Source organism: Emydura macquarii, unplaced genomic scaffold (genome assembly GCF_026122565.2).
Source record: "Emydura macquarii macquarii isolate MOO-44397 ecotype Brisbane River unplaced genomic scaffold, CSIRO-AGI_Emac_v2 contig_2676, whole genome shotgun sequence".
NCBI lineage: Eukaryota > Metazoa > Chordata > Testudines > Chelidae > Emydura > Emydura macquarii.
Genome location: NW_027132813.1, coordinates 10567636 through 10580142, shown reverse-complemented (window position 1 = coordinate 10580142; position 12507 = coordinate 10567636). Strand labels below are relative to the sequence as shown.

At 40.9% G+C, this 12507-nt stretch overlaps 1 protein-coding gene across 1 annotated transcript in view; it reads right to left on the bottom strand.

The window, feature by feature from the left end:
- Positions 1 to 8016, bottom strand: part of LBR (lamin B receptor) — a 47269-nt gene extending 39253 nt beyond the window's left edge. The window contains exons 1-2 of the mRNA XM_067564875.1: positions 7823 to 8016; positions 2906 to 3084 (exon numbers count right to left, since the gene is read on the bottom strand). Of these exons, the coding sequence (XP_067420976.1) occupies positions 2906 to 3070 (165 nt within the window). The 5' untranslated portion in view covers positions 3071 to 3084; positions 7823 to 8016. The remainder of the gene's footprint in view (positions 1 to 2905; positions 3085 to 7822) is intronic.
- Between the last annotated feature and the right edge of the window lie 4491 nt (positions 8017 to 12507).

Sequence of the window (12507 nt, the reverse complement as noted above, 5' to 3'; positions counted from 1 at the left end):
GGGTAAAGTTTAAGATACTGTTTTTAACATATAAAACTGAAAGGGTAAAGTTTTCCAAAGCACCTAACAATGTATCTTCACGAGGAAAAGTGCGTCTAATTCAATGTCGAACTTTAGGTAAAATCCTAGTGAAGACAATCCAATCTGTAGTTTTAATACAATTTAGCAGGTTAACTTGGAGCCTACTCTAACTACTTGCTAATTTGCATTAAGAATCCACTTCTCTTTGATAATGATAGCAAGGCCACAGTGACTTAGAAGTCTATGTCCTATGGACTTTCAATAAGAATTAAACTTCTAAGTCACCTGGGAACTATTTGAAAATGTTATCCTAAATGGCTTGGGGATCTGCTACTTGGGAAGGCACAGCCATTCCTCCCTGTGCTATGCTTCTGCAAATTACAGTCAGTAGAGGTACTCAAGCGGGAGTGTACTCAGTATAAAAGACTGCTGGTAGGACTTTTAGGGTGAGAGGCCCTCACTTTTTAAGATTTCTTGGTCAATGTACTTAACACTGTTTTGCTTCCATTTGTTAAAACGCCACCACTCAGGAACAAAACTCTAATACGCAAACACATCCAAGCCTTCTAACTGATGACTGAGAAAATTCCCACTTAGTTCTATGGTCACATGAGTCATCTATGTTTACAAAAGGAAAGTAAAGACCTGCAACTCACCAATGTGCTTATTAAGATTTTAGGTTAAAGTTTTCTTTTCTTACTCTTACAAACTCCCAGATTTCCTATTTATATAGTCTTTTATAGGGGAAAAACCCTTGCCTGGCAGTGATTCAGATGGTATCAAGTACTCTTTTTAGGAAAGCTAAAGCTTTCAAGTTTTGTTTCTCAATTCTAATATTCATAAGACGACATCATACACACACAGGAGAAGCAAAAAGATGATCAAAAGATTTAAAAAAACAAAAAACAGCATTTGGTATTGTGTTCAGTTTCTGGAAAAAGTAATCCCAGGCACACTATTTAGCACAAAATTCAGATGCCCATGTTGGGGTCAAAGGCAAATTTTTGACCAGAGGCAGACTGCTAAGGCATCACTTTTACTTTGCCTCTGGCCTAGCAAAGTATTGCAAGGGTATATTTGTCATACTTGGGTAAAACCAACCTTGTTAGACAAGACAGAGAAAACTGACACATTAGGGAAGGCCCAGTAGTAGAACCTTAGATTCTCTTCTCAGGATTTGTTCAGGACACAGCCATGGAGATGTTAATATTTCTGGTTCCATCTCTTCACCTGCTCTGAACGTATTTCAGGATCAGGAAAGAGAAGAGTTTCTTTGTCCCAAAGAATGGTGGTGAAAGCCATGAAGTGATGCTGATTTTTAATCTCTTCATTATCAAAATTGCTATATGTTGCTCAGAAAAGCAGAGTCCAGAACAGATGCAAGCTTGCCCTGAACTGAACAGAACAAGTTTTCACCAGTCCTCATGTGCGTACTCTAACCTTACCAGGAGCCATAAGAAATCCCTAACGAACAGATTCTAGTTTACACAAAAAAGATTTCACATAATTTCTTTGACTCTTTGGTGTTGAAAAGCAATTTTACATAACTTGCTTATAAATTAAAATGACCTAGCCTTCCTCTTTCACCCCACTTTAGACTATTTAAGACTTCAACCAAGAGTACAAATCAACAAAACTCCACAAGTTACCAATGGTGGAAGCTGAAGTGTTGGGAGGATTCAGGCATTTTTACCACCATGTCATCTAAGCATCCTTTGGGTAAGCATCTAATGATAGTAATAAAAATGCCTCAGCCAAGTCTACACCACACAACCACAATTACCTCTAGTGGAGAATTCTGAGACCCATTTTTTCTTGTGCGACACTGACAACTACAGAAGACAAGATAGGTCTAAATTTTAGATGGCAAAAAGCTGAAAGAGCCTTTTAAAAACACCTTTCAACCCTTTACAGAGACACATACACATGCATGCACACACACACACAGAAGGAAATATACTTCCTTTCATTCTTTTGCAACTCACATGTAAGGATGAAGACTAAGCAGTATCTGAAATGGATACATCAACTTTAAAACTACATCTAAAAATGTAACCTCTATCTTTAATACTAGAATTTAAATTTCTTCCTCCCAGTTTAACTTTATGCATTTGACAGCACTTTATGTATCTTCAGTGTTAGCTTTCTGCTGATGTCAGTTGCACTTCCTGTTTCATGCATTAGCACATGAATATCATTCAAGGGAAAGTCATATGCAGGCTCTACAAGAAGACATTCACCAGTAATAGCAACTGAACAAATTTAAGAGGAAAGAAGCAGATATGTGCAGATTAAGGGAGAGAGGAATGGACCTGAGCATGTATGGTGTTATTCTCATCATCCCTAAAGACTCTCCTTATAATCATTAGAGCAGAATACCCTTTAAAAAAATTATTTCAATTGCTCTTTACATACTATTTTAAAAAAAGGTATTTTAACCACAAGCATAAATTTTGTTTTTTAAATTGGTTTACTTAAAAAAAAAAAAAAAAAATCTAGTTAACATCAACCCTTTAGTAACCATCTCTGTAGGCAATTCCACAATTGTGTGGAATGGCCCCGTAATGGGAGTTCTACTTGTGGAATACTTGCAGGATTGGGCCTTCGTTTCCAAAATACGTCACCAAGTTTTCTAGATAGCAAATGGAATCAAGTTCTTAAAATAATTTTGAATAGAGTGTACATTTTGAACTTAGTCAAGATTTCACATTTTTTTAAAATTACTTTGGTTTTCCACTGTTGTGTTTTATAAGAAATCAGTTCTCTGTCCAAGTGTGAAGATAAAGCTAATAAATGATTACCCAACTATTATAAGCAGCAGTTTTAGCTCTCAACATGTCAATATGGATTCTAAATATTGTTAATTATATGCACGAACACTTACCCTTATATCACTTTCCTTCAACTCAAGCTCAGTTCCATCTTTGTATTTAACAGTGTAAAGGTGAGTGAGGTCATCATAGCCAGTTACTTGTACTTCATAATAGAGAACACTTCCTGGCCAACGACCCATCACCACCTCTCCATCAGCAAATCTCTTGTTTGGCATTTTCCAAAAAAAATCTTTTTTAAAAAAAAAAAAAATTGTTAACAGGACAAATTTAAGCCAAGGCCTTCATTCCCACCTTTTTTTCCCTCCAATCTTACTGTAAGAAGCACAATTGTGATGGTCTATTTCTGGAATGTAAAAATAAAGCATTCCAAATCTGCTGAATCTACTTGTGTTATCTATATTATGCACCAAAACAAAAACCTATTTTAAAAGAACATTGTTATGGTTGCAAAGTCAAGCATTCAGAATTTAAGAAATAGCAGAATTAAGGTTGCTTGTGCAACTTTAATTTGTGTCATCATCCCCCTTGAGCACATATTACAATAGTCTTTAGTTACATGATCACTTATTTTTTCCACAGGATCCCTACTTCATTCAGTGCATGGAATGGTGATACTCACTGAATGAGCAGCTATTTTATCCTCATTGAACGATGTGCTGCCTCATGTTTTATTTAATGCACACTACTGAAACTGTGTTTTGAAGAGAAAATTATTAAAATTTCCTCATGGCCTTTTCTATGGCGAACATCATGAGTATGAGTGCTTCACACACTTTAATTTATGTATCGTCACAATACTTGTATGAGGTGAGGGGATGGTATTATCCCTATTTCACAAATGGGGAGCTGAGAGAAATTAGGGTCATAAGTACCTACTAATTTTGAGTGCCAAAGTGGAGACCCTCAGGGCCTGATTTTTCACCAAGTACTTAGCATTATATAGCACTTTATACATTCAAAGCAAAACACCGATTGACTAAAGTTGCAGCTGCAAGTGCTCAGCAGTTCTGAAAATCAGACACCACTCCCACACCCCGGTACCCAGTTGGGCACCCAGAAAATAGGGAATACACAATTAATTACAACCTCTGAAAATCTGGTTTAAGTAACCTGACTAGCATCACATACTCTATGGCAGAGGCAGGGATAGAGTCCAGTTCTCCAGGACGATAGTGAACTGCCTTAACCATGAGACTACCCTTCTAGTTCCTGCAATCCCTTGCCTCATTCACAATACACCTTCCAACTCTGTAACAAATGAAGCAGGGGGTCCCATAAGTCACAAGTCTCCTTCATCACACAACCTTCAGAGCCCTAAATCAGACAGGGGTCCTGTGGGAAAATATAGTATGTGTAATTAGTGACTGTATCATAATGCATATACTCCTCCCAAAGGGGCCAAATTAAGGTTGTGTGGGTCCTTCTTAATTATGTAATCTGTGATATAACAAGATGTTCATTTTGTTTCCTCTCCATTATTCAACACAGGAGACCATCTGACTGAAGTCCTAAAATGAAGACATCAACTCCAGGACTCTCCTATTCCAGGCAATCTTCAAGGGACAGAAACACTTTTAAAGACCAATAAAAAGATGTGGTAAGATGGTGGAGCAAACAAGGCCACATGAACACATACTGAGGGAACCAGAAGGACAAAATAGTCAGTACACTGGATTGTCAGGCTGCCCTAAATGAACGATTAAACTGACTCCCACACAGTACATTCAATTTATTTGAAGGTGTTTGATTTGTTTTCTGTTTTTCCATCCCAAGCTCTTTCTGTGAGAGCCCAGGATCCAAATCTGATAGCCCAAGAGGAGTGAGGATCTTGAGGATGTTTTCAAAAATTAGAGAACCATCAGAAAGTTTCAGAGCTGGTTAGGAGGCACTGCTACTCCTGGTGCTGACTGACCCATGCACAAAGTGATCTAGAGAGCCAGATGAACATCCAGAGACAACAGGGACACATACAGGAGGCCTCCTGCCCCTCTTACTGACCTGATCTTTGGACTAAGCTGTGGATAGTCATACTTCAAATGAGGAGAGAAAGAGGCAGGAAAATGCTTTCCAAAGAACTAGGTCCTACCACCAAAATTTTACCGTTAAGTAGCTTAAGGACTTCTTGCAGTGTTGCTGCTGTGGAGTGCAGAAAGAGCTATGGCCTCTTGAACTACTGAATGGGCATCCAAAAGTATGGTCTTCCCTCAGAATCCTTTAGTAGCCCATCTCCCTATCAGGACTGAAGGGAGAAATAAAACTGAAAAATACTTCTCCTGCTCAGAAGACTTAGGAGAACTCCAAAGGATCACTGCTTCATCATACTGAGGAGGAAAACTAGAGTTGAACATTTGTGCTTTCTGCTGTGCATACTAGAAGAGAAAGCCACTTTTACAAAAGAGGAAGAGAGACCAGAGAAAGGGAGCCTCTCCATACTTTAAGGGCATCCTGATTCTCAGTCACATCTAATGGAACAGCACGTATCCACGAAGGAGAAGTTAATTTTGTGTTCATCAGTGAGAATAAACTATGAAGGATAATTTTAGGTACACCATTTTCATTTTGTCTGGCCACTTGTGTTGCACAGATAAGGTGCTGGCACCTGCCACCATTTTAACCATTGTACAATCTGGACCTGATTAGGTGACATGATTAAGTTAAAGCATCAGCAGTCAATGGCACCGTGTCTAGACTACTGCTCCCCCACTGCTAACATCAGTGAACATTTTTAATGAAGAGTGACTGTCTTTATGCTAGGCTATGTCATCAGTCCTCTTATGGTCAACATGTACTCTAGCTGCTCTTTAAATTGCCTTTTGCATTTTACAGTCTTGCAGTGCAGTTTCCAGGACACGGACTATGCACTACTGGACAAGGACTGTCTGTACAGCACTTTAATATTTAATCACCCTTCAGAAAAAGCTCTCCATAAGATTCGCTGAGGCACTGCCTTCAATGGAACTACTCACAGTACATAAAGTTAAGCACATATGTAAGTTTTTGTACAATTGGGGGCTAGCAGATTATGATTGCCCACACCATCACTCATGCCACACTCCCAATAAATCAAGAAAAACTGAACAGAAAAACTTTAGGCCTGAGAATCATTACACTTATAATCTAGAATTATTTGTGTAGTGCCAATGTAGGTATTTGATTAGGAAGAATGGAATCAGCAAGCTAATTTTTTAAGAACTAAAGAATACAATACTATCTGAATACTATTTTTTAAAAGTCAGATTATAAATCTTTACATATAGTTTAATGCACTTAAATTTGGAAAATAAAATGTGTTGAGCAAAAAAAAAATATATTAGCGCAAAAACAAAACACTTTGCTCTTTGTTAACTATCCTTATATATCAGGGGTGGCTGAGCCACACATGGCTCTTTTACAGTTAAAGTGCAGCTCGCGGAGCCTCCTACCCCCCAACATTCTCCGCCTACCAGCCTGAGGGGAGAGCTCGGGGCTTCTGCCCTGCGGCATAGTGGTGGGGCTAGGGACTTCTGGGGGAGAAGAGTTTGGGAGGAAGGGTCTTGGAGTGTCAACCCTTTAGGGTGGGCCTGCCAGTGCTTGAGGCTTCAGGAGACAGTGCATCCGGAGTCCCAGCAGGAGCACTCCACCTTGGCTTTTGAACTTCTTAAGATTGTTGTACACAGCTCAGAGGGTCAGTAAGTTTGGTCATGCCTACATATACACACACACCAAAATAGTTTAGTAAATATTTAGGTATCAAGTCAAAAAAAAAAGAAAGAAAGAAAAAAAAAAGAAAAAAGAATGTGACTACCATATAAGTATTTTGCATAAGGCCACATAAGGCTTTCACACAAGCCTTATCCAAAAACTATACTACCTAATTTCTTGCCAGTGTTAACACGTACAGGCAAGGAACAAAAGCCAGCAACACCACTTCATCTCCCCTAGTTCTAGAGTTACATTTTAAACTGAAAAGCAGCTAACAAAGACCAGCACTGACAAGTACTTAATACCAAGCAAAGCAAATCTTGAAGATACAATTAGACTGAGAAGAAAAGATGCATTCGTCCCCTTTAAATATACTTTCAACCAGAAGCATCCAAAATGGAGGGAAAACGTCACACATTTAAACTGTTCCCATTTAACGAGACAGAAACGCTTCCAGTGTAAACGGCTCGAGCGCGCCATGGAAATGTAAGAGATGTCAGGGTTGTTTTGTGGCTCGGAGATTCCCCTCCCTCCCCCCAATCACGGCAGCTGGAGGAAGACACCGAGGTCCGAGTAAAGAGGAAACGAACCGTGACCGTCACTTCTCTCTTCAGCCGCCCGATTCGAAGCCCAGCTTCTGCGCGAGATGTGCAGCCTCCCCTCGATGGACAGCGCCTGACACTCCCCAGGCAGTCGGCACTGCCCCGGCTCCCAAGCTCCCCGCCCGCGCCTCGTTACCCCCGGAAGAAGCGAGGTAGGTAGGTAGGTACTCGGCCATGGTCGGGCTCTTTGGCATGGCGGGTGAGAGGCCTCGAGTCCCGCTGGACACAGCCCTGCCCCCCAAGGGGGACCGACCAGTCTCCCGCGCTGGGGAGGGCGGTGCACGCCTGTTGACACCACCCTTCAGCTCGCGGGGCTCCCCCGGCTACTGCCCACCCCCGCCGTGTGCAGGGGAAGCGGCCACGGAAGCTGTCGCCGCCCGCCCCGAGCGGGATGTTAACGAGTGAAATAAAACGGGCGGGGGGGGGGGCAAGGTCACAGACCCCGGCGGGAGGGGGGGACCGAGGCGGGAAGAAAAGAGGGGGGGGGGCGCCGTTTAACGCCCGCCCGCACCCAGAAAGAAAGACGGAGAAAAGCTTCTCGGCGGGGCCCCGGAGCGCGGGGGAGGAAAAAGGAAGCGACCGGCCAGTTGTTGTTGTTGTTGTTCCCGTCCGCTCGGGAAAGCCGCTGGAGGGGTGTGTCCGTGTCCTGGTCCGCCTGCCTGCCCGCCGGACCCGATTCCTTACCTGGGCTGCCGCCCCCGCCTGGCCTGGCAGGTATCGCCTCTGCGAGCCAGCCGGAGCCGGAGCCGAGCGGACCGTCGACGACTGCGAGCGACAAGCACCACAACACCCCCCCCTCCGAGCGACGGTTACAGGGCCCAGCTCGCGCTCGGCTCGAGAGCAAGGCGTCAGCTGCAGCCCCGCCCCTTCCTGCGAGCGGCTGGGCGCCAACAGTCCCCATTGGCCAGGCCGCCGTGTTTGAATCGCCCTCGAGACACGGAATTGGCTGCGAGGCGGTGGCGCGTTCCACCCTTTCTTGTGCCTCTGCCGGGCCGGGCCGGGCCGGGCCAGGCGCGCGCCCTCCGCCAAGGAAAGCGAAGTCCCAGCAGGGAGCTGCAGGTCCGCGTTCGTCTGTCGTGCCCTCGTCAGTCGCCGCTGGGTCTGGGACAGGATGGAAACCTCAGACTCGCTCACTGGGACACTCAAGTCATCACGGCCTCTGCCCCGGGCTCTGCCTCAATGCGGGGGTGGAGGAGACACATTCCCCCATGAGAAGGGGATCTTTAACCCTTTTCAGTGAGAGCCACGGCACCTGCATCTAACCACAGGGAAGGGAAGGGGAGACTCACTCAGTCAGAGGACGGGGAAGGGGAACACTTCAACCTCTGAAAATGGTTTCACTGGTGGAAAAATTAGACACCACTGTTCCTTTTCCCCAGAGACAAAGAGTAAATCAGGCCTTGTTCATGTAAACAAAAAACCCCACACAGACAAATCTGAAATCTTCACGAGAAAACAATTATGCTTTGCTTATCTGAACTAGTATTAAATCATTCCAAATACCAGTTTATGGGGATCATCTGCTGACACTCTGACCACAACAGGTTCATTTCCACAGGTAGACAGAGCTTGGCCAATTCTCCATTAATGTTCCAAAATGTAAGATTGACAAGCATTTTGCTGACAGGTGTAAGTCTCACATCCTGTGATGAGGGACAATGTCAGCACATGAGAAAAAAACTTCAAAAGCAAAGACATTCTGCTAAAATAGTTTAGAGCTAATTAAAGCTTGTGGAAGGGTTCAGGAAAAGGAACACAAGGTTAAGTGGAATACAGTTTTAGGAAAGACTCTGGATGCTATGTATGACATTCTTTTAGCTCCATATTTACCTCCATTCTATACAGCCTTTGTATTAAATACTTTTCTAAACAGTACTTCACAGCAGCAAATGAAAGTACATCTAAAATGCTGACTCAAAGCCAAGTTTAAGAACTGTATAGATGTTATAGGCGTTAATTCATCTAGGTTTTTATCTGCCAAGCCATGTGGTAAACTCCCTAGCTCCACGATCCCTACTTTTTGGAATTCAGTACTTCATAAAATAGAACACAAGAAGATGTATTCTTCAGGGCCGTATCTAACATATTCTCACTTAATCACATTCCTCTGTGGGCTGCAACTGTAATAAGCACACCAACATCATGAGATCTGGTAATACTGCACTGTCTGAAGTTCAAGTGCAGATAGAAGCTATATTGTAGAGCAGGATCAGGCATTTTTACAGCCTTGTCTAAAGCTGGCAGTATCAGAAACACCTGTGTTCTGTCTATATTTCAATTATAGTGCAGCAGCATGTGTGGTGAATTACAGCTACACAGTTTTTAAGAGACAAAAACCTTATCACTTGTGGGCAAACATTTTTCACAAAGCTATCACTCCATGTCTGACCTCCCAGTCAGGAAACGTACACAACCTCTAAATTCTCCAGCTTATCTTTTGAAGTCATAACTCTGCTGGACCCTAAAAACCACAGACTGAACAGAGACACTGGTTTTATGGCCCATGACAATTTGTAACACACCTGGCTGCCTACTAACCCTCTTGTCCTAAGATTGCATAGGTGTTCATTGCCCATTTCATTTGAAGTGGTGTCTTACAACTTGATGTGTGAATCCCTTATGCTTAATCTATTCCACCTTGTATTTAGCTTGGACACCTTAGTTGCCTTCTCCAGACCTGAAGACGAGCTCTGTAAAGCTCAAAAGCTTGTCCCTTCCACCAAAAGAAGCTATCCAATAAGAGATGTTACCTCAGACCCCCCCTCCCCCTTGTCTAACTACACAGTTTGATGGCCTAAAGGCCAAAGATACAATTTTCTCTCCCTTCATTTCCAGTTGCAGGAATTTGACACTTGTTTTTTTAAATTATTGTAGGTAGGCTAAACCAAAGAATTTTTTTTTTTCTAAAGAGGCTGAGGTTTATAGGCAGGCTGCTTCTCTGATTGGCGTTCCAGGTTCATGGGCATTTGGGGCAAAGACTCTGGCACTGATGCACATGAGATTGACTTTTGAGGTTTACAGCTCCATTGTTCCAGGGGAATGTAGCTGTCTTGGAAGATGATTATCTGTGTGAAGTGATAAACATCGGCTTATTTCATGAGTGGTTTTGAATGTCAAAATCAAAACCTTGAATTTGACCCACCATATGACAAGGAGCCAAAGAGGAAATGTGAATCACACATTATTTCCTGTCTTTTTTTAAAATGGTGCTTCTATCTTTCTTGGGGGATGGGGAGGTTGTCATATGTAGGGGTGACAAAGTGAGAACTATAGTTATACTAGTTCATAGTTTATTTTTTAAAACATCTGTTGTTGAATATATAAAACTAATCATGCTCAGCACATTTTACTAAGGATCCAGAAGCACTTTATATAACATTAAGATTTGCAACATCCATGTGATGTTGAAATACAGCACCCACTTCATTTCATCAGCAGAAATCAAACATCTTTTGGATGAAATAGTTGTCTATGACATTTTTTAACATTACAAACAATTAACAAGATATAAATACAGATTATGTATATCAAATTTATAGTAATTGATGGTGTCCCTTTAAAACTGCCTGACCTGAGAAAGTATTTTGAAATCAGGAAACCTAAGTAATAATATTTCTTGTCATCTGTGCAGAAATATATTGTGAAAAGGCAACAAAAATGCACTAGGTAACATCTCAATAAAAATAAAATACAAGTTAGTTTTTTATTGCCACCAATAAGACAAGTGAGATTTATAATATTTTACACACACATTTAAAAGTAATTTAATACTGTTCTAGGTATTTGGATTGAAAACCACAAAATCCTCTCTTCATTCATAAAATACTGCATAATCAATGGCACTGCATGCTCCCCTTCACTGTCCTGCCAAATTGCCTTAACTCTGACATGGAGAATTGAAATGACAGGGAGTTTAATTTCTAGCCCAATCAACACTTCACTTGACCACCAAGAAGGCTAAAAACAATTTTGTTTGTTTTTGTGCTGTAGATAGTATCCTGTAAAGGACTGCCAACCCCAGTCATGCAAAAATCGTGAGCTTGGCGACCATAAGTCATGTGACTGTCTTAAAAATCCTGAGATTTTACAATTAATACACGTTGGGTTCTTTCTATCTGCTTTCTGATTTTTGAACTTTTGGTTTATGTTTTCAAGATTTCCTCTGCAGCCCTGAGAGCTAGAAATTTATAGTTTTAAAAATAAATTAACACTGAGATTCTCACCTAATCAAATCAGTTGGAGCTTTAAGAATAACACTAAATATTGTGACTCATGATAAAATTGTGTGAATTTGTAACACTTCATTATGAACTGAACTGAGACATATCAACCCACATAAGACATATCATACCCATTTGTAACAAACCAATAGTGTGAGTGTCATCATGAATGTTGGAATACACAATTCAAAAATCTCACTGTGTTCGTAATAAACCATACATATGCCGGTAAAGGATGACAAATGCCACACAACTTATGTAACTAATCAATAAAACACCATTTTCAAGTTGCTCGTTTGATTGTAGAATTCCTTCTGTACTGTCACCTATATATTTAATATGCAATGTGAACTGTGACTGTTATACTTGAATATAAAACTTGAAATTCATTTTAAGCACAAATACTTATCTAAAGTTTGCTTTTCACAGATATTCACACCAGCAAAGCTCAAAAGCCTTAATATTCATTGAAATCAAATGTGAAACATTTACATTCCCTTTATATTAAAATGAATATTTACAAATAATGTTTTCTATTATATACTCAGTTCTACCCTTAAACTTTCCAATTCTCCAAGGCAGTGGAAATCTGGGGCAAATACTAATACCGTCCCAGAAAGTCTATTTTTTATTCATCTTTCTTACTAAGAAGAACAAATACCAATTTGTATTTTTTTAATGAAATACCCCATGTGTTCATTTTATTTTCCACTACATATGTTATTAAGAGACTTCTAAATTAAATTAGGTACATCATTGAACTGGAATCAGAGTCACAAAATCACATTAGAGCACAGCGTTGAAACAATCCAGTTAATAGGATTAAAGAGCAAATTTGTACTAAGACGTGTTTGTTTGACTGAATGACATTAGATACCATTTCACTGCAAGGAACAGAGAACTGAAGCACATTTCTGACCTCAAGTGGACAAGTTGTTTGGTTTTGAACTGTAATCCAATATTGCACAGTTTACAGTGCTAGTCTATTACAGTTTGTTTTCTGGCAGACAGAATTTAAACAAAGGAAGATAATGCTTAGAGTAAGCCAACTTTATTTTACTAGCAAAAAATGGCATATAATTAATGTGTTTAAATATGTAGGGTTTCAGTTGTAATCTCATTTAGAGAATAAATATGCTTTCATAGTGA